Source organism: Danio rerio, chromosome 4, assembly GCF_049306965.1.
Source record: "Danio rerio strain Tuebingen ecotype United States chromosome 4, GRCz12tu, whole genome shotgun sequence".
Taxonomy (NCBI): Eukaryota; Metazoa; Chordata; class Actinopteri; order Cypriniformes; family Danionidae; genus Danio; species Danio rerio.
Window position 1 is genome coordinate 7,684,825 of NC_133179.1, and position 22,993 is coordinate 7,707,817.

At 39.4% G+C, this 22,993-nt stretch overlaps 1 protein-coding gene across 2 annotated transcripts; it reads right to left on the reverse strand.

The window, feature by feature from the left end:
• Nucleotides 1-7,813: 7,813 nt before the first annotated feature.
• lrrn3b (leucine rich repeat neuronal 3b) lies at nt 7,814-20,584 on the reverse strand. 2 transcript variants are annotated; one of them, XM_009300056.4, is made up of 2 exons: nt 20,280-20,584; nt 7,814-11,390 (listed from the first exon to the last, which is right to left on the reverse strand). In XM_009300056.4, the coding sequence occupies exon 2, from the start codon at nt 11,073-11,075 to the stop codon at nt 8,955-8,957; it is 2,121 nt and encodes a 706-aa protein (XP_009298331.1). In that variant the 5' UTR covers nt 11,076-11,390; nt 20,280-20,584; the 3' UTR covers nt 7,814-8,954. The 2 variants fall into 2 exon arrangements, with proteins under 2 accessions (XP_009298331.1, XP_009298332.1); XM_009300057.5 differs by having other exon boundaries at nt 8,272-11,386.
• Between the last annotated feature and the right edge of the window lie 2,409 nt (nt 20,585-22,993).

Here is a 22,993-nt window from a genome sequence, read left to right on the forward strand (position 1 = left end):
GAGTCTTCCAGAAGAAATAAAAAAACGTGATGGTTGCAGGAGATTGGTATGAAATACGAGATACTCCCAGGAAAAACGGGAGTGTTGGCAGGTATGCTTACCAGTTTAATAATGATTTGACTAGCTGTAGTTAAAAATCAGACTGTGATAATGTTCTAAGCGTAAGGGTCTTATTATGCTGTTCTGTCGCCATCTTGTGGACAGAAAGCGTCAACTGTTTTTGGTCTACTACACTATGGCAGGCTAATGTCCAGAGACATGGATTCTCCTACCACTGCTATGCTGATGATACCCAGCTATACCTCTCTTTTCATCCTGATGATCCCTCGGTTCCAGCTCGTATCTCAGCCTGCCTGTTGGATATTTCACACTGGATGAAAGATCATCATCTTCAGCTGAACCTCGCAAAAACGGAAATGCTTGTAGTTTCTGCCAACCCGACTCTACACCATAACTTTTCAATCCAGATGGATGGGGCAACCATTACTGCATCCAAAATGGTGAAAAGCCTTGGAGTAACGATTGATGACCAACTAAACTTCTCTGACCACATTTCTAGAACTGCTCGATCGTGCAGATTTGCACTCTATAACATCAGAAAGATCCGACCCTTCTTATCTGAACATGCAGCTCAACTCCTTGTTCAAGCTCTTGTTCTCTCCAAACTGGATTACTGCAACTCTCTACTAGCTGGGCTTCCAGCTAACTCTATCAAGCCTCTTCAACTGCTCCAGAATGCAGCAGCACGAGTTGTCTTCAATGAACCTAAACGAGCACATGTCACTCCGCTGCTAGTCCGTTTGCACTGGCTGCCAGTTGCTGCTCGCATCAAATTCAAAACTCTGATGTTTGCCTACAAAGTGACTTCTGGCCTAGCACCTTCTTATCTGCACTCACTTCTGCAGATCTATGTGCCCTCCAGAAACTTGCGTTCTGTGAATGAACGTCGCCTCGTGGTTCCATCCCAAAGAGGGAAAAAATCACTTTCGCGAACGCTCACGCTCAATCTGCCCAGTTGGTGGAATGAACTCCCTAACTGCATCAGAACAGCAGAGTCACTCGCTATTTTCAAGAAACGACTAAAAACTCAACTATTTAGTCTCCACTTCACTTCCTAATCTGCAATTGCCTCTTTGAATATCACAATAACTGTACAAAAAAAAAAAAAAAAAAAAAACTACTAACACTTCCCTTCTTAGACTTTACAGACCTGAAACTTGCCTTTAGTACTTATTCATTGTTGCTCTTAGTTGTGTAAATTGCTTCCTTGTCCTCATTTGTAAGTCGCTTTGGATAAAAGCGTCTGCTAAATGACTAAATGTAAATGTAAATGTAATGGCCACCGACGAGCTCTCAGAAATTGTAATTATTTTAAAATAGGCACTAATCTTGCAAATAAACTGTATAGTTGCAATCTAAACAACTACATTCTCACCTAAAAAAGCTTCAAAAGTACATTTTGTTGTCTAACAGCAGTAATATTTGTCAAACTGTAGTGTATCTCTGCTTATTACTGGCTGTATGTGGGCGGAGTAATACACAAAAGTGAAGGGTGAAGAGGCCTTCGTGTGATGTTACTGGCAAAATATCGCAAGGCTATCAGCCAATCAGATTCAAGAACCAGACAGAACTGTTGTATAATAAAAGATATCAATATGCAATACCATTTTTGATATTACAGAGATATATTGTCATAGCATGACGATATAAGATTTGAACTGTGCACAATAATGAATTGTTTTTGTACATATTAAAGCATGCAAGTTTGTATAATCTGATTAATACATCTAAAATTAAATATAAGAGAAGAAAATGCTAAATTAATCAATCCCTTTCTTACTCTGTTTTGGTCTAACAGTCTTTTCCTCTCTGTTTATGGTAGCAGGTGTATTTCAGGCCACCGTAGAACTGAATGCACAGATCAAATTTACTAACGCACATCTGATTTCTTTCTCAACTTAGCTTCATTTTTATATAAAAATATCACTCGTATTTGATACATTTTAAGAAAACTTATATGAGATATTAAAGTGGACACTTCACATGACTTTAATACAAGTCTTCTGTCTATATCATGGGTGTCCAAACTCCTGGGGGGGCCGGTGCCCTGCATAGTTAAGCTCCAAATTCCTTCAACACACCTCCCTGGAAGTTTCTAGTATACCTAGAAAGCTTGATTAGCTAGGTCGGGTGTGTTTGGGGTTGGAACTAAATATGGAGGACACCTGGACACCTCCAGGACCAAGTTTGGACACCCTTGGTCTATATAATCACTTTTGTGAATGTAATGTGGTTACCAAAGTGGGATCTTGTGTTAGTTATTATATTTGCCCATTATGAGTTTTAGACAATTTTCAATTAATACATTCATAAGACAAGCATTGGTTTATTCAGGTTAAATGAATTCAGATTAAAATTAGCACTCATAAAGGTAAAAAAAAAAAAAAGATCAATGATGGCAAATATTATTCCTTAATAACGGATTTAATTTCCAACACAAGCCATGACCTACTTCTGTCCATCTAGGCATGTGAGGAATCTCTTGTATAGCCTGTCTCTCTTTGTGTTCGGACATGGGTGTGAATAACTCATTAGGCCATCCATTGATTGGGCTTCTCAGCTGCCTTGGTGGAATTTTTTCTTCTTTTTTTCCCCCAAAGACATGGGCTAAAAGGCAAAGCAATCGATCAATGATCAGGAGAGCGGTGATCCATGCAGGAATCTGAGTGCCAGCTGGCTAAAAGGCTCCCTAAGGACTCTGATGTTGTCCTCGTTTTCACTCAGAGGTCTTCGCTTAGAAACAAAGGAGTGTTAATGAGGCATAACAGGCCTGACTGTGAATATATTATTTGTTTTAGGTGTAATAAATGGTATCGAGGTGAAACTTGAGAGCTTGTCAAAATAAGTGGATAAATGGCACGCGTAAATATCGCGGTCGTGCTTGTTAGCATTTAATGGCGCATCCAGAGATCTATTGTGTTTTGCTTATCTGAGAGTAAAACATTGTGTTAACCTCATGACAAATGCGTCTGGAGGCTGCGGCGCTCTGATGGAAGAGAAACATATTTGGCCTGACATTTTGTATCTCCAGGAAATGCATTCATTACGGTCACCACTCAGACTTGAACGCTGCCTGGTTTAATGCATGATTGTCTTTCAGGGGAGGGGGACGCACGCACGCTATACATAAAATAATGTGTATTTGATCAGAATTGTAATGGATTCGACCTTATAAAGGTAGCATAATTTTAATTTGGTCATTGGATGATTGCGAAGAAACTACGCACTATATTGTGCATTATTTTATATTTTAATGGGGGTTGCGCCACAGACAAATTTGAGGGCCAGATCACATCGGGGTGAGCTCATAGAGATTATAAGTGCTGTAATTATTCAAACGCTAGAGTGCTTGTGAAAGAATTATAAATGATTGTTGTCATTTTGCTCTTTATTGCAATGCTGGCCTGTAGAAGGAAAAGGCCCAAGTACAAATATGTAGTTTTAATAGGCCAATAACTCTGATGTCCAGCTGGGTTTGGCTCATAAACACACAGGACTATAGGACGTTTAATTTCTCCGTAGTGAGAGACTACCTAAGCGAAAATCTTAGAAGTTTACTTGCAGTATTAAACATGTTTTCAGGCATTGTGGAATTTAATTTGTTTCGCAGTGTACACGGCATGTTCGACAAAATATTTGTTTAGCGAATTAGTTTAGAAATCACTTTTAAGCCCCTGAAGCTTTTGCAAGGTCTGTGAATTGCGATGACAAAATCTGTCTTACTGCTTACTTCTTAATAAAATTCATTAACAAATGGTTCAAAATGCACACAGAAGAATTTTTACATCATGTTAGATGGCCTTGGAGGGCTGTGAAATATACTGTACTTAAGGATTCATAACATTTGGTTTTATTTCGTCTTCTTTAGGAGTTGCAATGTGCAATGCTTTTTAATGGGCTCACTTAACCCTATCCCTAATCCTACCCCTTACAACAGGGGTGTCCAAAGTCAGTCCTGGAGGGCCGGTTTTCTGCTGTCTTTAGCTCCAACATGCTTCAACACACCTGCCTGGAAGTTTCTAGTACATCTAGTAAGAGCTTGATTAGCTGGTTCAGGTGGGTTTGATTAGGGTTGGGGCTAAACTTTCCAGGACACTGGCCCTCTAGGACCGAGTGTGGACAGCCCTGCCTTACAATGACGTCTCTAGCTCAATTGAGTGCATCGTGTCTGACGTTGCATCTCTAAGAAATGGTTTAAAATGCAGACAGAAAAATTCCTACATCATGTTAGATGGAATTGGGAAATATAGTGTACTTAAGGATTCATAACAAGTACAAAGTAAAAAGTAATATAAAGTAAATTACATAAAGTAATTTGGTTGTATTTCGTCTTTGTTAGGAACTAAAGCAGACATATTTCAAGAGGGGTCTGGCTGCAGACTCGGTGCAGTGCAATCTGAGTTGCATGCAATGCTTTTTAATGAACTCACCTAACCCATACCTAACCCTACCCCTTACAATGATAACTCTAGCTCAAATGAGTGCATTGTGTCTGACGTCGCATGTCTGAGAAATGGTTTAAAATGCAGACAGAAGAATACTTGCTTCATGTTAGATGGCCTTGGAGGGCTGCAAAATATACTGTATTTAAGGATTCGTAATATTTGGTTGTATTTTGTCTTCTTAAGGAAGTAAAGCAGGCATATTTCAATAGGGGTTTGGCTGCAGACTCTCTGCAGTGCAATCTGAGCTGCATGCAATGCTTTTTAATGGACTCATCTAACCCCATCCCTAACCCCTACCCCTTACAATGATGACTCTAGCTCAATTGAGTGCATTGTGTCTGACGTTGCATGTCTGAGAAATGGTTTAAAATGCAGACAGAAGAATACTTGCTTTATGTTAAATGGCCTTGGAGGGCTGCAAAATAACTGTACTTAAGGATTCGTAACATTTGGTTGTATTTCATCTTCTTAAGAAAATAAAGCAGGCATATTTCAAAAGGGGTCTGGCTGCAGACTCAGTGCAGTGCAATCTGAGCTGCATGCAATGCTTTTTAATGGGCTCAACCAACCCCATCCCTAACCCTACCCCTTACAATGATGTCTCCAGCTCAATTGAGTGCATCGTGTTTGATGTTGCATGTCTGAGAAATGGTTTAAAATGCAGACAGATAAATTCCTATATCATGTTAGATGGCCTTGGAGGGCTGCGAAATATACTGTACTGAAGGATTCATAACATTTGGTTGTATTTCGTCTTCTTAAGGAGTTAAAGAAGGCATATTTTAAGAGGGGTCTGGCTGCAGACTCGGTGCAGTGCAATCTGAGCTGCATGCAATGCTTTTTAATGGGCTCACCTAACCAATACCCACCCCTACCCCTTACAATTACGTTTCTTGCTCAATTGAGTGCATTGTGTCTGACATTGCATCTCTGAGAAATGTTTTAAAATGCAGATGGAAGAATTCTTACATCCTTTTAGATGGCCTTGAAAGGCTGTGAAATATTCTGTACTTAAGTATTTATAACATTTGGTTGTATTTCGACTTCTTTAGGAATTAAATTGGGGTTTCACCTCACAAACTGTAAAAATGGCAATTAATAAAATGTTGGAAAAGCAAAAATAAATAAAGGGTCATTTGTAAATCTAGTCAGCATTCAAAACGCCGTAGATTAGAATAATAAAAATCCAATCCACAAATCCAGACAATATTGTAATGTTTTATGTAATCTTTTATGCACACTTAATATTATTAATTGATTATTATTAGTATTATATTTATTACATTTGAAGTTATATTTGTAATATATTAATAATCAGTTGAAATTGCTTTAATTTTTGAAACGTAAGTTTTACAATGTAGACTTCAGTTGGTGAGTTTTGATTTTCGTGGAAATTCTTTTGACTTTCTGCAGTGCTATCTGGTTTCCCCAATCCATTTCACACGAATACTACTTCTGCTAGTATGTCATTTCTTTTCTTGATGCGGCACAGGTACATGGTGACCTTGTCTCTAGCATTGGAAGCGGCTCAACCTGCAATATAACTGAAAAGAGAGGGCAAAGGCTGGTGGACTTCAGTCTGCCTTAACAGTGGCGGCATAGAGTTTGAGTTATAATTTAGCTCTCCTTGTGTTTGACTGATAGCCGGCCTCTAAAAGGCCTGTCTGCTCTGCTGAAAGCCTTGCTGATGTACGAGCATGCCTGTCTGACAAATCCTCCATGTCAGTCAGTGGCTGTCGGGCATTCATCATGTTTGTAATTTTTTGGGTTGTAAGTCTGTGCTGGATCTTAAATGGAGCAAATACAGTGTGATTCTTTGCAGCTGACTCTGTTGACTAAGATTTGAATCAGTCAGTACGTTTACACGGACACCAATAATACGATTAAGTCATTACTCTAATTAAGAGTCTACCATGTAAACAGAGATTTTGATACCTTAATCTGGATAAAGTCATACTCGTTGTAAAGGCAAATCAAATCAAGACCTTTGAACTATTTCTATTTTAGTCGCATTATAGAATAGTACAGACATATAAAAACCTTAATGAATCTATTACATTTATGTCATGTGGGGACTTTTCGCCATTTTTTCCAAAAGGATAGATCATGTAAATACATGACTCCATATTCTCCACACCTACCGAGTCAGTGGAAGAGTGGAGACACCTGCATTTCCAAGGGCACAAGTGCATGAACAGTGAACTCTTGGAGACTTATTGCACTCTTCATGACTTTTACAAATGCTGTCTCGGAAATGCAGAACTTTTTTTTCCCTGTTTGGCACGAGGAAACAAATTCCTTTAAAACAACTCTCTCCTATCAGTCCTTACTTCATCCTCTCATCCAGTACCTCAGGGCTTACTCACACTAGGTACAGTTGACATGAACAGTGCCGAAGTGCGATTGTACCCCACCCCCTTTCCCCCAACGGCCTGCACTCATACTGCAGTTAACCTTCTGAACGTCATCTTACGTCATCGATGATGTGACTGTTCAGTTTAACAGGAATATTTTGCCAAACAGATCCAGAACTTTTGACCATCTTAAATTATCATAAAAATTCCTCGTGCTGCACGTTTGAGGTTTGCTGAAGGTGTAGCTGATGTGCAGCGAGGGGTTTGCTTCTTTAATAATGTACGACAGTATTATAAATAAATCCACGTGAAAGAGTCCTATAAAAGTGACGTCGCATTTTTAGTTTTAGTTGTGGTGTGCTTTGCACTCACACCACAAGTGTACCCATGCCAAAGCCTAACCAAACCGCACTTTTGCACACCTCTTCCAACCGGGCCAGGGCCGGCCAACTGGGCCCGATTCGGAGCACTTACATTTGTCAAACAAACCAGGAGTTTGAAAGTTGAAATGAAATGCACAGAAATCTTTTGAGTAAATCTTTTGAGGAAAGATTGAAGAGCATGGTGATGTAATGACATTACTCAATCAATGTACTATGTAAAACAGAAACATTCTAAAAGCAACTCATATAAACACTTTAATCATACTATTGCCTTATTCAGATTAACGTAAATTATTTGATTATCGATGTCCATGTAAATGCAGTCAGCCTCCCCCAAGTAGCATTGTTGGAAACGTACCCATCAATGAAAACAGTCATTTGCTGACTCTCATGTTGTTTCGATCACATTTAACTTAATTGAAAAGTGTTTGGCAGAAGAGAAAGTCATACAGGTTTGGAACTGGCATGAGTGCGAGTGATAGTGGAACATTCATTTCTGGATGTACTATTCTCTCAAGAAACAAGCCCTTCGGTATGAAAAACTAGATGAGTAAACATCCCGATTCCAATATGAGAAGAAAAAAAAATGCTGACATTTATTTAGTTTTTACATCACCTTAAGCATATTGGTCTTAGTGACTAATTTGCTTAGGGTAGAACAGACAGCACAGTCAATATAAAAATGGCTTTTTCACACTCAAAGCAAGGTCGCAATGCTTTTAAACCATGTTTATGCTAAAAAATACTCATATAGTATTTGCACAAATTTGCATGTGAGGCTGGAATCATGGCTCTGTTCTCCAGGGATCTCTCAAGAAACAGAAACATTCAAAAGTGTTGTTTTTTTCTTTCTTTCTTTTTCTGGTGTAAGATTCAGTAGTAGGCACTTACCCTGTCATGACCAACCATCTGCAATTAATGTCTGAGAGATGCGTTTAAAGTGTCTGCATTCAACAACATCCAGTCCTGATAGTAATATAACCAAATATAATATATTTATGTATATATATATATATATATATATATTCCTTAAGATGTACATTTGTGTTTTATTCAGCAAATGTGTGGTCTCGTTACTTAAGTTGTATCTTTCATACTGTAGGTAACTCGCACATGTTTACTGCCTGGCTACTGCACAGAAGATACCTGTTACATATCTGGATAGAATATATAACAATTTTAGCCATGAAAAGACAGATCTGCTTTTAAATAGAAAAACGACATATTTCATCAAAAGTTCACGTCATAATCACCGTAAATCTTCTAGTCTACTGGTTTCCTTCTCAACAAACAGTCGGGGTCTCTAACGCGCCTATGGTTGTCGTACAGCACAGACGGTATTGCTTGGGACCACAAGGACTGTTCCACTACTCTTTACACATTTAACAGTCAGGTATGAGATACGACACCTTCCTGATGTATTGATATCATCTGTTTTCAGTGAATGGCCTACAAATATCACACTGCATATTTTAGCAGCAAGTCTGTCCCTCTAGTTTTGGCTAGTTACCACTGTTCCATTGCCACTTGCCACATCTGACAGCTCAAGATGAGGGGCTATAGAGCTAGTTATAGGTGTTCAGACATCCCTTCCATTTGAATTTGATGTCTGTGTCAAGGCAAAAAGATAAATGGCAAGTTGGAACGGTAATCTCTGCGCTCTTGCCTTTGTCAGTTTGCTTGTAGTTCCTGTGGTCCTCTGCATGTGCAGCTTAAAAGGCATTGTCCAATACATTTATGACTGTGGCTTTCACTTCAACAGCTGCTGGCATCCCTTTCCCAGAAATCCAAAGCCTTGTAAAGGGTGATTGCTGGCTGGTCTCCGACATCAGTGCTGTATTGGAAGGGCATCGCTTCAGTTCTCCATAAATGCAGTGGTTCCTCATAAACATATAAATCAGAAAGCAAGCCACTGACATCACAATAAAAAGCACACCAAAAGCAGCAATCAGTGCCATGTCCCAACTCTCGGAGTCATTCACAATTTGTTCTAATCCTTTAGTTAGGACATTGACACACTTGGTGTCATGATTACGGTGGACGCTGTGAATGTCCACACACACTTTGTACTGGGTAGCAGGGCTGAGATGTGTAAGGTTGTATAGTGTCACGTCAGATGGTACCCTAGCTGTAAATGCCACGGTTGGATAATTTGCACCAGGCATCGTATACCACTTAATGTTTGGGGCCAGGCTACCATGAGAGGCCTTCCAGGTTATCAACACAGAATGGGTCTGAACAGATTGAACGCTTACATACAGTGAGTCATTGACAGGTTGTGGGAAGTATCCGTTTACCTGCACCGAGACAGATTTCAGGTCCGCCCCAACAAGATTGTGTGCCACACAAGTGTACAATCCAGCCTCGTTCTCAGTGATGTCGTAAATATCAAGCGTGCCTTCAGGGTGCATGTAGAATCTCTCAAAAACAGCATTCGGGATGACCCTTCTCCCGGATGGAGTCACCCAGTATATGTCTGGCTCAGGTTCAGCAAAGGCACGGCAGTGCAGGGACACAGATCTCCCACGATCCATGCTAATTTGTGTGGGAAGGCTCTCTGAAGAGATGAGAGGTAGACAGATCTCCATCATCTCTCTGAAGTGAACCTGACGCACGTGCTGACCTTCATACTCGGGAGGTTCCACACAGAACAGGGAGTCAGGCTCCATGAAACGGATGTTTGTCTTGTTCATGTTCATCCACCGTACAACGCAGTCACAGCGGATAGGGTTGGAATGCATGCTAACCTCACGAAGGTTTGGGAGCGACTCCACTGTGATCCTGTGCAGGGCACTTAGAGCGTTACCATTCAGCATTAGAGTTTCCAGCCTCGGTAGCCTATAGAAGGCATTAGGATGTATATAGGAAAGTTTTGGGTTGTTCGTAGCTTCAATTTTGGTCAGTTCTGGGAGGTTGTTGAGGGCAAAACTATCAATTGACACCAACTCAGGCATACTGTTAATGCCCAGCTCCTTAAGGTGCAGCATGTCCACAAAGTCACCCCTTTGAATTCTTCCAATTGGGTTCTTGTTAAGATCCAAAAACTTGAGGCTCTTAAGATGCCTGAGAGCACCATGGGGCACCTTAGGGAATGTATTATCATAGAATGAGATGCTCTCTAGGTTGTCAAGACCCAGAAATGAGTCATCTGGTATCTGGGACAGGTTCATTCTAGTAAGAACCAGGCTGCGCAGGTTTCTCAAAGGCTTGAAGTTCATATCCTGAATAGAAAGGACAGGATTTTCCCCAATCATTAGAATTTCCAAATTTGGTAGTGGCTCAAACCATTCACTTTTTATGATCTGAAGACGGTTGGAGTTGAGATGCAGTCTCAGGAGGCTCTGAAGGCCACGGAAAGCCTCGGGAGAAATTAAGGAGATGAGGTTGTGATTCAGGTAGAGCTCCTGAAGGTTGGTCAGTTGGGAAAGGCTGTTGTCTGGTAGGGAACATATCCAGTTTTCCTCCATGTGCAGGGATAAGAGTTGAGGGAGAGAGCCAATATTGATGTCATTTATTGATGATAGGTTGTTTTGCGAGAGATCAATCTCAGTGATGTTGGTCAGATAATCCAAAGGGTGCTCGTTTTTAGCAATATTATTGGTCTGAAGTAAAAGAACTTGTGTATCTAATGGCAATCTCGTGGGTAGTTTAAAAAGTCCCAGGTCATTACAATCAATCGTGGGAGCCTCCATATAGACAGAGCTAGGGGAAAACCAGGGTCTGATTTCACATACACAAAGTTTTGGACAACTGATTTTCTCCTCTGCAGCAATAACAAACGTTGCCATTGCAAGGCCCACAAGCAAATAATCCATAAAAGATATGTCCTTCATATTGGCACAGTTCCCACCAGTAAGTAGTTGGTCCTTAAAGATTTTGTGGCAAAAGCACTTTACTTCAAAAATAATCAACCATTTGTGGTGATCACAGTTGAATCCAACAGTAGGCCTTTCGTAGGCCTTGACTGATGTGCTGTGAACAGATGCAATGTTCCGCCGCAGAGTCTCCTTTTTTCAGTTTGAAGGCGATAAAGGTGAAAAGGTCACCATTAAACCTAAGGTAGTGGCGAAGTCAGCTAGGCAGAAGCAAGGCCGTTCATTTCATTTAATGCTACAGATGATGCCATCTTCAGCCTAATCCACTGCTACCTAAGGAAAATAAGAAGAGATGAAAAACATTAGCATATAATTACCGGAAAAATGCAAGGGCATCACTAAGGCAAGACAGAGGCATGCTGACATTTACAAAAGCCACATTAAAGCACTCTGATGTCTGCTGACATTTTATTCAGCGGTACCTTGCATGCTAAGCCTTTGACATATGGATATGGATGTCCTTCACCTCCGATATTATTTGGAGATTCTAAAGTTGGGGTTCCCTAAAATGTGGGAATTACGAAGCTTAGCGTGTTCAACTTGTTGTAGGCATTAATAATGCTCCCTATTTTTCAAAAGGGTAGAATCCCCAGATGCAACTCACCATGATGAAATGCTTTAGCGATATAAATAAAGCATTCTCATTACACTCCACTTTAGTGAAAACAAAGCTACAACTAGGCTATAAACAACATATACCATGGCCTTTCATCTTCAAATGCTAGATTGGGTGTATCGGAATTATTTTTCATACTAAATAAATGTTATTTTTCATCTTTTTAAAGCCACTTAATGACTTAGGGTTACCATGAAAAGTGCCATAGCTAGAAAGAAGCTGAACAAGACAAAAAAGAAAGACTAAGATTCCAAGATTATAAAGTACCATCATCCCTCCTTTTTAACTTCAGTGCCCAAGGAAAGGGGCAAGGTAGTGAGGACACCACTGAAAATCTACACTAATTTTCACAGACATGAAGAAACGCAGAGTTAATTCTTCAAGGTTCTGTGGAGATACAATTTTTAACAAAGTAATTGAGGGGGCAAATGTGTGATTTTTTTTATTATTATTTTTTCCAAGGCGACAATGATTTTTGATTAAGCCAATAATGTTAAAAAAATAATAATAATAATAAATAAAATAGTTTAATACAGAACCTGAAAAACTGATTGATATTCATGAATACAGCAGATTTATTTAAAGTGCACTTGTTTATTAAATTATTAATAAGCCTGGCAGGTAATGAGCGCTATTAAATTTGAATGTTTATTACACCACATAGGTATAGGGGGTACTATCAGAGCTGTTGAAAAAATGGATGTTTGACAATACCCTTGTCAGCCATAAATACTGGAAAATGCATCTAGTTTTCCTGACTGACACGAGTGGCCTATTTTCCAGACATGTTAAATGGAGCACTGCTCCTACAGTACCTGCATGTTCTTTCTAGGAGTGTTGTTTCAATACTAGTGCAGTGCATAGACATGCTTGTCTGCTGACAGCATAGCGTTAATGAAGCTGCAGTTAGTTCTTATCTTTTGTAGTCTCTTCTAAATTGTGGTAATTCATTCTTCATTTAATTTAAGTACAGAAAGATTTAAAAATGAGAACTTGACACGGAATATATACAGGCTCCTATGCACTCTTTCTGTTTTGTTTTGCAGGATTGTTTTATTATCTTGTCCTTTTAGACAAGGTTATGTATTTGATGCAGGGCCAGAGTTTCAGTGTTCAGTGATTTCGCATTGTGAATAGGACCATTTAACAATGCACAATAAAGGCGCAGTTCAATGGGGCATGAATAATTTGGGGCTGTGACTGAGTTCCACTAAGGCTTCTCTAGTCAACAGCATTATCTGCAACTGTTGGGTTTGCCCGCACTTTTTATTCAGAACACAATTATACTGATGATTATTCAGCTACAGCTAAATAGGCGGCTAAAACAATGTGGTGTCTATTTGGCAAATCAAATACATTTTTAAGAGGAACTGAATCTAAATCAATACATTTTACTCCTGAAACAACCTTGCAAGAGCTATAGGTATATATACATTCATGTTCTAGAGGCAGGAAAGAAAAAAAAACTCCCAAACCATGAGGCACACTAATACATCTAAACCTGTATTAACCTCCACTAACTCTGTAACAGCAATAAAGGTATGGTGCACCAACTAAAAACTCCAGTCAAAGACAAATGAAGGAAATTAGCTTTAACCCAGTTAGGTGTAGGTGAGAACATACAAACGTAAGGACTTGGAACAACACCGTGGCTCGTAGAGCTTAAGTGGCAATACCTTGCATAGAGCGGCACACATTCAGAGACAGAGAGAAATGCAACTAATACCAGAGAAAATGGAATTTCAAGATGGATGCCTCTAATCACCATCTTGATGTACTGCAGAGTCAGTCAACGAAATTGGAGGGAGTAGGAGTCAGAGAATCGTTCCCCGTCGTTATTTGCCAGACCTGATATCACAGAGCTAGCATCATCTTGATTGGGTCTGTGAAATATAGGGGCATGTTTGAATAAATGTGTCCGGTGGGCAGAAGGCCTGCTGACCCTGGGAAGTAACTCAGGCTGAACGGTGGCAGCCCGGCTCCTGTGTTTGCTCTGGGCTGAGCTGTTTTGAGATGGACAGTAAATCTTGGGCTGGGGACTGATTACTGAGCTTGAGGTCCTCTTTAAGTCCAAGCCTAGCGCCTCTGGGGATTGGAAAATAGCTGTAGAAACTCAATGTAAACTGCACTGGGGATAATAACTTTTATTTTCTACTGCTGTTTGTTTGTTTCTTCATGCATTTTTACTGTCGTTTGTAATAATCCTGTTAGATGTGTTAAAACAGCTGTGTTGACCTTGTCTTGGCACTTGACTGATGTTTATAGTACTCGCAAAAGCCATTTGTCTTGTCACTTGAGTTCAAGTGTAATTAAGGTGTCACAAGCACTAATACAAATCAAAAGGATTTTCCATAACAAAGCAACAACACAAAAGATTTAATGTTAAAATTATTATTTTACTTGTTTTAATTTAACAGCTTCCCACATCGCAGCCCACCCTGCTCTTATAGATACAGTTGAAACCAGAAGTTTACATACACTCTAAAAGAAGGAACATAACAATTTTTTTTTTTAATGTTTGAAGGTAAATCATACTAAACCTTTACTGTTTTAGGTCCGTTAGGATTACCTAAATGATATACATGTGCTTAATGTCAGAATTTATTTTTATTTTTTTTGAGAATAATTTTTTATTCATTTCTAGACACTCAAAAGTTTACATACATTTCCTTGGTATTTTATTTTTAGCTTTTCTTTTATATGGTATAACTTTGGTTGTTTTGGGTATCCTTCCACAAGCTTCGCACAAGTTTGTTGAAATTTTGAAGGAACTGAGTCAGATTTGTGGGCTGTCTTGCTCGCACAAGCTTTTTCAACTCTGCCCACAAATTTTCTATAGGATTGAGATCGGGGCTTTGTGATGGCCAGTCCAAAACTTTCACTCTGTTGTTTTTAAAGCACATTTTAACTAATTTGGCAGTATGCTGAGTGAGTCATGGTCTGTTTGGAAGACCCGATTGTGGCCAAGATTTAATTTCCTGGATGATGTCTTGAGATATTGCTTCAGTATTTTTACATAATGTTTTTTTTTTTTTCTTTATGATGCTGTTCTGTGAAGTGGACCAGGAAGGTTCCTTAAATATTATTTTACAGTTGTGCCTCCAATTAACTTAAACGTTGTCAATTAGCCAATAAAAACTTCAAAAACCTTGTCACCATCATCTGAGCTTTTTCAGAGGCATAATAATCTTATTGTATGTAAACTTGACTTTTAAGAAAAGTTGTAACAATTAAAAACAAATATCTCTCATTATTCTGCTACTAAGCATAACAGAATTTTATAATCCTAACTTACCTGAAAGAGAAAGGTATAGTCACATTAACATCTGGTTATGTGCCTTTTTATACAGTGTATGTAAGCTTCTGGTTTCAACTACCAAGCAATTATTATGTGACAATTATGATTATGAAATTATTTTCATTAGAACATGCCAGTCAATAACATAAAAGCAGAGCATAAATGACCAGAAAGCTTCCATGGATGATTGAAATACATCTGATACCAGATATACAGTAGCAGCAGGTTGTCATTTCTAGCTAAACTGTCATTTACAGATCACATGTACAGAACGTAGAGCAGAGGTGAAAGTGCTTCCTGTAGAAAGAGCCATTTTGTGATATAGGGATGGTTAAGAGAGAATAATGTTCAGACGGGCTCCAGAAATGTACTCACTCATTCGCACAAACGTCTACAGAAAGACACCCTTCGCTCTTACACTCATGCTCTCTCTTTCTCTCCTCTTTGTATTTTGCTGCAGCTCTCATTTTGTCTCCTCTTTTCACATTCTACCAGGCCTGGAAAAGCCGCAAAGAGACTAGCTGGCAACCAGTTTGCATAGGCCTCGCAGTAGGTGGTACGGTCTGTTTTGCAGCTCCTCCCCCTGCCCTTTACTTCATTGATTTGCCATTACACTATTTTCAAGGTAAGGGAAGAGTCCATTAAACAGACTTTGCCATGCAATGTGTGTGCATAATGAAGTTTCCAGTGCAATGCTCAAGGAACGCTTCCCTTTGCACCTGCTCCCATGTGCTCACAAAATCAGCACCGAGTCGGCGGTTAATGCAGAATCAATGTTCCAAATTAACCAATGGACCCCACAGGTTTTAGCTTTTCTGCGGCAGCTGTTGTTTGTTTGCCACGTATAGTACGAGTATACGTAGACTGTTTTTGGATTTTGTAACCAATTGTGTTGAACATTCTAACTCATGCTGACATCGTTAAACTAGAAATGCATTTTCTGATGGAAATATCAAGTCAGAGATCTGGGGAGATGCACAGGTTTAAGGCTTTGGTTCTGTGTAAATGAAATACTACATTAGAGGCGCTTTGCTGTTGTCATGACACACAGCATGCATCTTCTGTTGTGGGTTGTGCATGAAACTTCACACTCAGTGCAACACTGTCTTTACAGTGTAAGTGTGACTTCAAGCAAGGAAATCTAAGAGCAAAAACAGGGTAAATACAGGAATTGGAGATTAAAATTCAATACCTTTTAAGGCTTTTTTTAAGTCTCTTTGCATACATTTTAAGATCTGGTCAACACTTCTTTGCAGAAGCAGGAATATCAGTGTTTCCCTGGTTACTTCAGTAAAAAAAGCAGCGTGATGTCAAATAAATTAATCAGCATCCCGATATTCAAAGATTTAATTCAGGCAAACTTTAGCATACTGATACCGAATTTAATACCTTGTGAAACAGTATTTAAGACTTTTGAATACTTTTTACAGTGAGCACTGTCTTTCGATTGAGGCATTAAATCGAGGTCCTGAATCCCAGGAAAAAATCCCAGGATGTCCTTTGAAAAAGAGTAGGGGTTTAACCTTGGCATCCTGGCCAAATTTGCCCACTGGCCTCCGTTCATCATGGCCTCCTAACCAGTTCCACATCGTAATTGGCTTCATCCCTCTGTCTCCTCTTCACCAATCAGTGGGTGTGTGGTGTGTGGTCTGGCGCAAAATGGCTGCTTTCGCATCATCCAAGTGGATGCTGCAAACTTGGTATTGGAGGAGGAGATTCCCCCCTGTGTAAAGCGCTTTGAGTGCCTAAAAGCGCTATATAAAAATGTAAGGAATTATTATTTTTTTCATTTTAAGGGCCTTAAATTGATTTATCAATTTTTAATACCTTTGAAGACCCCGCGGACACCCTGAAAAAGACAAGTGGCATTTATGGATGCAAATCAATTTACAGAAATAGACCAATCACAATTTGGTATGCAGATATTTCCAGACTATTAGATTTCTATTAGACTATTAAATTCGATATTCGAAGACGATGAATGTAAAAAGACGAATATTGAAACAGTTCTGCCCTGAAATGTAAGCAGAAGCATGCTAATCTATTCTAAGGTTTAAACAAAACATAAAAGCCTTTCTAGAAAATGTTGTAAACCCACTGGCAAGCATTTTAGCTACTAAATCTCTTGTCAAGAATCAATACATTGTCAATTTATCCCTCATTTCTGTTATTGCCCCATTCTAAGTTAGTCTTTGTTTAAGGGCATCACTGCTGGAATTGAATTTGGGATAAACTGATTCTCTGGTTGCGAATGTTCAAAATGCATTGATGTTTATTAGAATGCAGAATGTTTAAAGGCCAAAACAGTCATTTTTACACCCTTACAGGCATCTGAAATGTTGTTCATCTCTAACTGTACTGTACATTATGTCTAGTTTCATTTTGCATTCTGAATACACTTTACAAACATCCTGACACAAAACATCCCCAACACTGTTCTTTCAATACAATCACATTGATATATGATATGTTTTGCACTGACATGTATAACTTAGCCTAAATAAAGGATACTGTGCACTAAACTACAGTATAAATGAAGAACCTAATTATGAAAACCAATCAAATCCCCCAGAGTACAAATACAGCATATCACTGTAATTGGGCCTGATTGATTGAAAGCTTGTGTAGTCAATCTATCCATATAGCAATGCATGGTTTAGTGTATTTTAAGCATCTCTAGCTTGACTGTTTTAACATAATGAGATCCCAGTTCTCCCAGTATGTGCTCTATACTGCTCAGGATGAATATTGAAACAGCTCTGCCCTGAAATGTAAGCAGAAGCGTGCTATTCTATTCTAAGGTTTAAACAAAACATAAAAGCCTGTCTACAAAATGTTGTAAACCAGCTGGCAAACTATTTAGCTACTATATCTCCTGTCAGGGATCAATACAGTGTCCATTTATCTCTCATTTCTATTATTGACCCCATTCTAAGCTAGTCTTTGTTGGAAGGCCTCACTGCTGGAATTGAATTTGGGATAAACAGATTCTCTGCTTGCGAATGTTCAAAACGCATTGATGTGTATAAGAATGCAGAATATTTAAAGGCCAAAACAATCCTTTTTACATCAGACAGGCATCTGAAATGTTCATCTCTAACTGTGCATTATTTTTTTTTGTTTCATTTTGCATTCTGAATACACTTTACAAACATCTCACTCCTACATCCCTAACAGCTAATCCACAGTTCTATCAATACACATTGATATGTGATACTGTTTGCACTGACATATATAACCTACCCTGAAAAAAATATATACTGTGCACAACGACATCACTAAACTACACTATAAATGAAGAACCTAATTATGAAAACCAATCAAATCCCCCAGTCCCATCACTGTAATTGGGCCTGATTGATTGAAAGCTTGGTCCCAGTATAATAATACATGGTTTGGTATATTTTAAGCATCTCTAGCTTGACTATTTTAACAAAATGAGATCCCAGTTCTCCCAGTATGTGCTCCGGATGCCTCTACTACAGGTATCAGTCTAACAGAAGAACAGATGGAGAGCACAGCAGTGGTCCTCAGATGGTTCTGCTCTGTTTACTCCTGAAAGCACAGATAGCATATGCTGCTATCATATTCTCTTATTAAAATCTATATTTTGAAGAAGAACTAATCGAGGCTTTTGAAGCAATGAGGGGAACGTGGAGTGCGGTGACCTTTTCAACAGACAGAGCATGGGGAGGAAGTCATTTAAGCTAGCTTACCGTGTCTTAAATGTACTTTCATATTCATACATGCATAAAATATATACGCAGACATTTTAGTTTAGGCATTTGGCATGTTTTATATTAAATAGTCAACAACACAAATACGATTTGAGAAGATCTCACTCAGTGTTTTGCCATGGATATGTTTAATATTGCTTTTAAAGCGACAACGCTGCACTTGATGTGTTGTGATGCTTTGTGTGTAGCTAACAGCACTTAACACTAACAATGCAGGCTTGAAAAAAATTGCATTTCAAACCGCACATCCATCATTGCTTTGGGCTTCAAACTGTTTGGTATGACGTAAAGATCAGAGGAAGCAATTTACCAGCATCTCGTCATACAAAGAGCTACTAAAATCAGTTAACCACTCCAATGTGTTCACAGAAGCCGCGTCTGAGAGATCCTTAATATCAAGGGTTTCACTTATTGTCTGTTAATTAGTGCAGCCATCAAATGGTCCATGTGATTACATCTGTGATTAGCAACCGTCTGCTTGGGTTTGAGTTTGGAGAGTTAGTCATGAGAACGACCCTAAGGACACACGCTGAATTGACTGTTTTGCTTTCCATTTAGTCCCTTGATATTTGTGCTTTGTAACGAGTCAGTGAACCCGCAGGCCTGCTGTCAGGGTGGTCTCACTAAGGTCCACTATGGCAAGGCATACTCATTAGCCAAACCTTTCCAGATTTTTTTTTTTTTTCTGCAAGGCCCCATAACTTGCTCCTGGAACCTGATCGTCTAATTAGTATCTGCTGCCTAGTAGTCATACAGTATTTGGGTGTTTACAAATATGTATGCATGCATTTTATTCTACACAACTTCCCATTTTACTGTGGATCTGTAATATGCATTACTTCTATCGAGTACTGCAAAGATGCATGCATGCAAACACATACAACTACGATTCCTGAATGCCTCCTCCTACAAAGGGATGTCAGAGGACAAACTCGCTGTGCGATTAACAGCTGGGGTTACAATAATGTCATCATCTGCATAGGAGGTGTTGAGCTGTGGATGGTATAAATTAGTCTTAAGCAATGAATGCAGATCAGAGGAATGGATCAGAATCACAATGCCTCCATTCAAGGCGATGGAGATTCGTTTAACGATACTTACAGTACAGTGGATGCTCAATGCAGCTGCATCTGAAATGCATGTGCTATAGGGGTGCTGTAGAACATCCTGGACGGCAACAGGGTGATTTAAGGGAGATTGAGAACAGCCCAGATGCAAGACCAGGATCCGTCCAGGACGTGCCTTGTGTCCAGAAAAATACAGATGCCAAGCTGGAGCACAGATTTCCTGTTGCTGATGCTCACGTTTGTCCGCGACATCAGCAACAGGAATTTAGTGTTCCAGTCTATTTATTCAACTACCTACGTGCTTGCTATCCATTTTCCCTGCATATCACGCTCGTTTCATCACTCTGACGCATATTCTCTCAACTTGGCCATGCAGTTAAGACACTACCATTTATATTTATGAACAAATAGCATTCGGTTTAGCCGAGAAATGTTCCAACTTACCGTTTCAACGCAAGTCATTCCGAGCGATAAAGCGACATGTATTCCGTTCATCTATAGCGCAGTGCTCCGGAAAGCGCGCGCCACGCAAACGAAAATACGCACGCGTGTTCTTCTTCCTCCAACGCAGATGTATAAAGAATCACGGATGCTGCTCCAAAAATTTAGGTTTTGCCCTGCGAATGAGGCAAAATCCAGCAGGTGAGAGCCGTCGGGAAGCTATTTAAGAGTCCCTCGCACTGACAACCTCCTCCTTCCTCCGCGTTCAGAGGCGCATCTGCAGCCGCTCGTTCGGTTGTCACATTGACATGCCTCTGTCTGCCCAGCGGTCATTAATATCGGAACAGCCCCCGAGTCTCCAGAGATCAACCAATAGCGGCGGGGCGGAGACACATTTCCCCACCTGATTGGCTGAACTGCCACGCCTGTCAGAATAAAAGCGTTGGAGAAGTAATGAGGGGCTGAAGAAACGGGTATCTGTTGGTATTATAAGTGATTGCGTCGTGTTTTTGGGTTGTTGCTTTTTCTAGGTATTGTATATTAATGCTACTTAGAGTGCGAGAGATTATATAAGCTACTGTGTGTGTGTGTGTGTTTGTGTAGTTAAAATAGTATAAACTGATATTACAGTCATGAGGGCACACATTGGAGAATGTTTCTGCAGGTGAGGTTGTTTGTTATGTTCAGATTTGTTTGTTTGTTATATTTCTGTATTAGTACATACTTTACAAGTCTTACCCAAGAATGGCATTTACACTGACAAATTTGATCTGAAATAAATCAGATAAGACAAATCATTCTGCAAATAAACGCGTTTAAAACATTTTAAAAGTATGATAACTTGGTGAATGTGCTGTACTTTTAACTTTCAGCCAGGCAGCCCAAACTGTCTTTCCATTACAAAATTGTCATGTTTAAGATCTAATTTCTTTTAAAATCAGCGATCTTCACTGCCTGTTAGATATACGATATGAAGAGGGTCTCTGATCGGACAAGAAGCACTGCATTAAATTCCATTTCCCCCCCGCCATGTCTTTATTTGGGTTATTATACCCCAGTAATTTCAATGTAATTTTTGCGCTAGCCTATTCTTACTGAAGGTGCTGGTGGTACAATAGACTTTCATCTTGTTTTACGCTTGAACAACTAAATAAATGCTTAAGTCTATTTAACTGAATGTATTGTTATTACATTACAACGTTGACGCTGTAAAAACAACCATGTGAAATTGAAAATAGTCACATTAAGTGTTCACCGAAAGTTTATCATTGGCTTTAAAACTCTAGCTGTGCATAGAGGCCATTAAACTAATGTTGATATACATCTAAAACAGCACTCACATGCAACGTTGTTTATAAAGTTGGAATATTTCATATCAAAAAAAATTATAATAATAAAAAATCACTCTTAATTTACTCCCTCAGGTCAACCGGAATGTTGATGAATATTTCTTAAGAATTTATATATATATATATATATATATTATTTTTTTTAGCTCAAACCATGGTCCAGGGTTATCCATAAAACACAATTCAACAGAGCTTTGAGGGTCAAAAAACCCATATACAGGCAGAATAAAATGAATACACACAAATCCAGATGATGCTTTGTGTCTTAAGGTAGTCACACATCAGAAGTGCCACTCTGCGACATGCCATGCAGTGCCATGCATTTCAGAATTCTAAACATAGGTTTCTATCAGGGTACACACACCGGCGCCGCAAGTCGACGGCTGTCCGCAGTGCCAAACCATGACTCAAGACACTGTTCATATTTCTGCCGCACCACAGAGCGCCATCCGAATAGCTTCATTTTAAATATCATTCGAATGTGCGCGTCTGGTGTGCGATACTTTCCACTTTCATGTGCACACCGTGTCGCGGCGCAACCAGTGTGTGACCTGCTTTATAGAACAGGAGTGTTCAAGAAACTGAACAACGTTTATAACATTACCTTTATTCCACAGCTTCAACAATTGGTCCTGAGAGTGTTGGTCCTGGAGCACAAGCTTCTGTAGCGTTGGACTGAAGAAAAGAAAATATGTTGGATAGCCTGAGGGTGAGTAAATTGACATCAAAATTGATATTTGTTTGTCTTTTAATCTTTCTTTTTAAGTCAGTGGTGCCTGAAGTCTGTCCTGGAGGTCCAATATTCTGCAGCATTTAGCCCCAGCCTTAATTAGACACACCTGAACTAGCTAATCAATCTCTTACAGGGCTTGCTAGAAACTTACAGACAATTATGTCGAGGCAGGTTTGAGCTAAATTCTCCTGATTTTGGGCACCACTGCTTAATATAATAAACGACTGTTCTCATATATTTATGTCTGTGCTGATTTTAGGACGAGAACTGCCCAGCAATCAGGTTTCTGGGATGGAAAAACTAATCAGGAACAGAAGGTACAGTACTGTAAGCTTTCTATGTATCCAATACGTGTGGTTCTTTTCATATGCTCTGACAGAACATGTCCTCTTTGCTGTGAGTTGACCCTGTTTTCAGGGATGAATTCACTGTGAAGGTGTTTTCATGAAACAGAACCTGTCTTGCTTTACAGCCCATGTCCAGGTCCTTCACAGCTCACCCACGGGACTGAACACACCTTGAGAAAACAGGTATATAACTCATAATAAAACTCCCAGTAGGGTCGGACACTGGTCCATTTTTTCACATCTGGCATCAGGAGACTTCTCTGCCAAAGAAAAATGTGCATGTACTAT

What these genes read in the sequence shown, in the direction of transcription:
- lrrn3b (XM_009300056.4), bottom strand. Translation starts at nt 11,075, where the DNA reads ATGAAGGACATATCTTTTATGGATTATTTGCTTGTGGGCCTTGCAATG.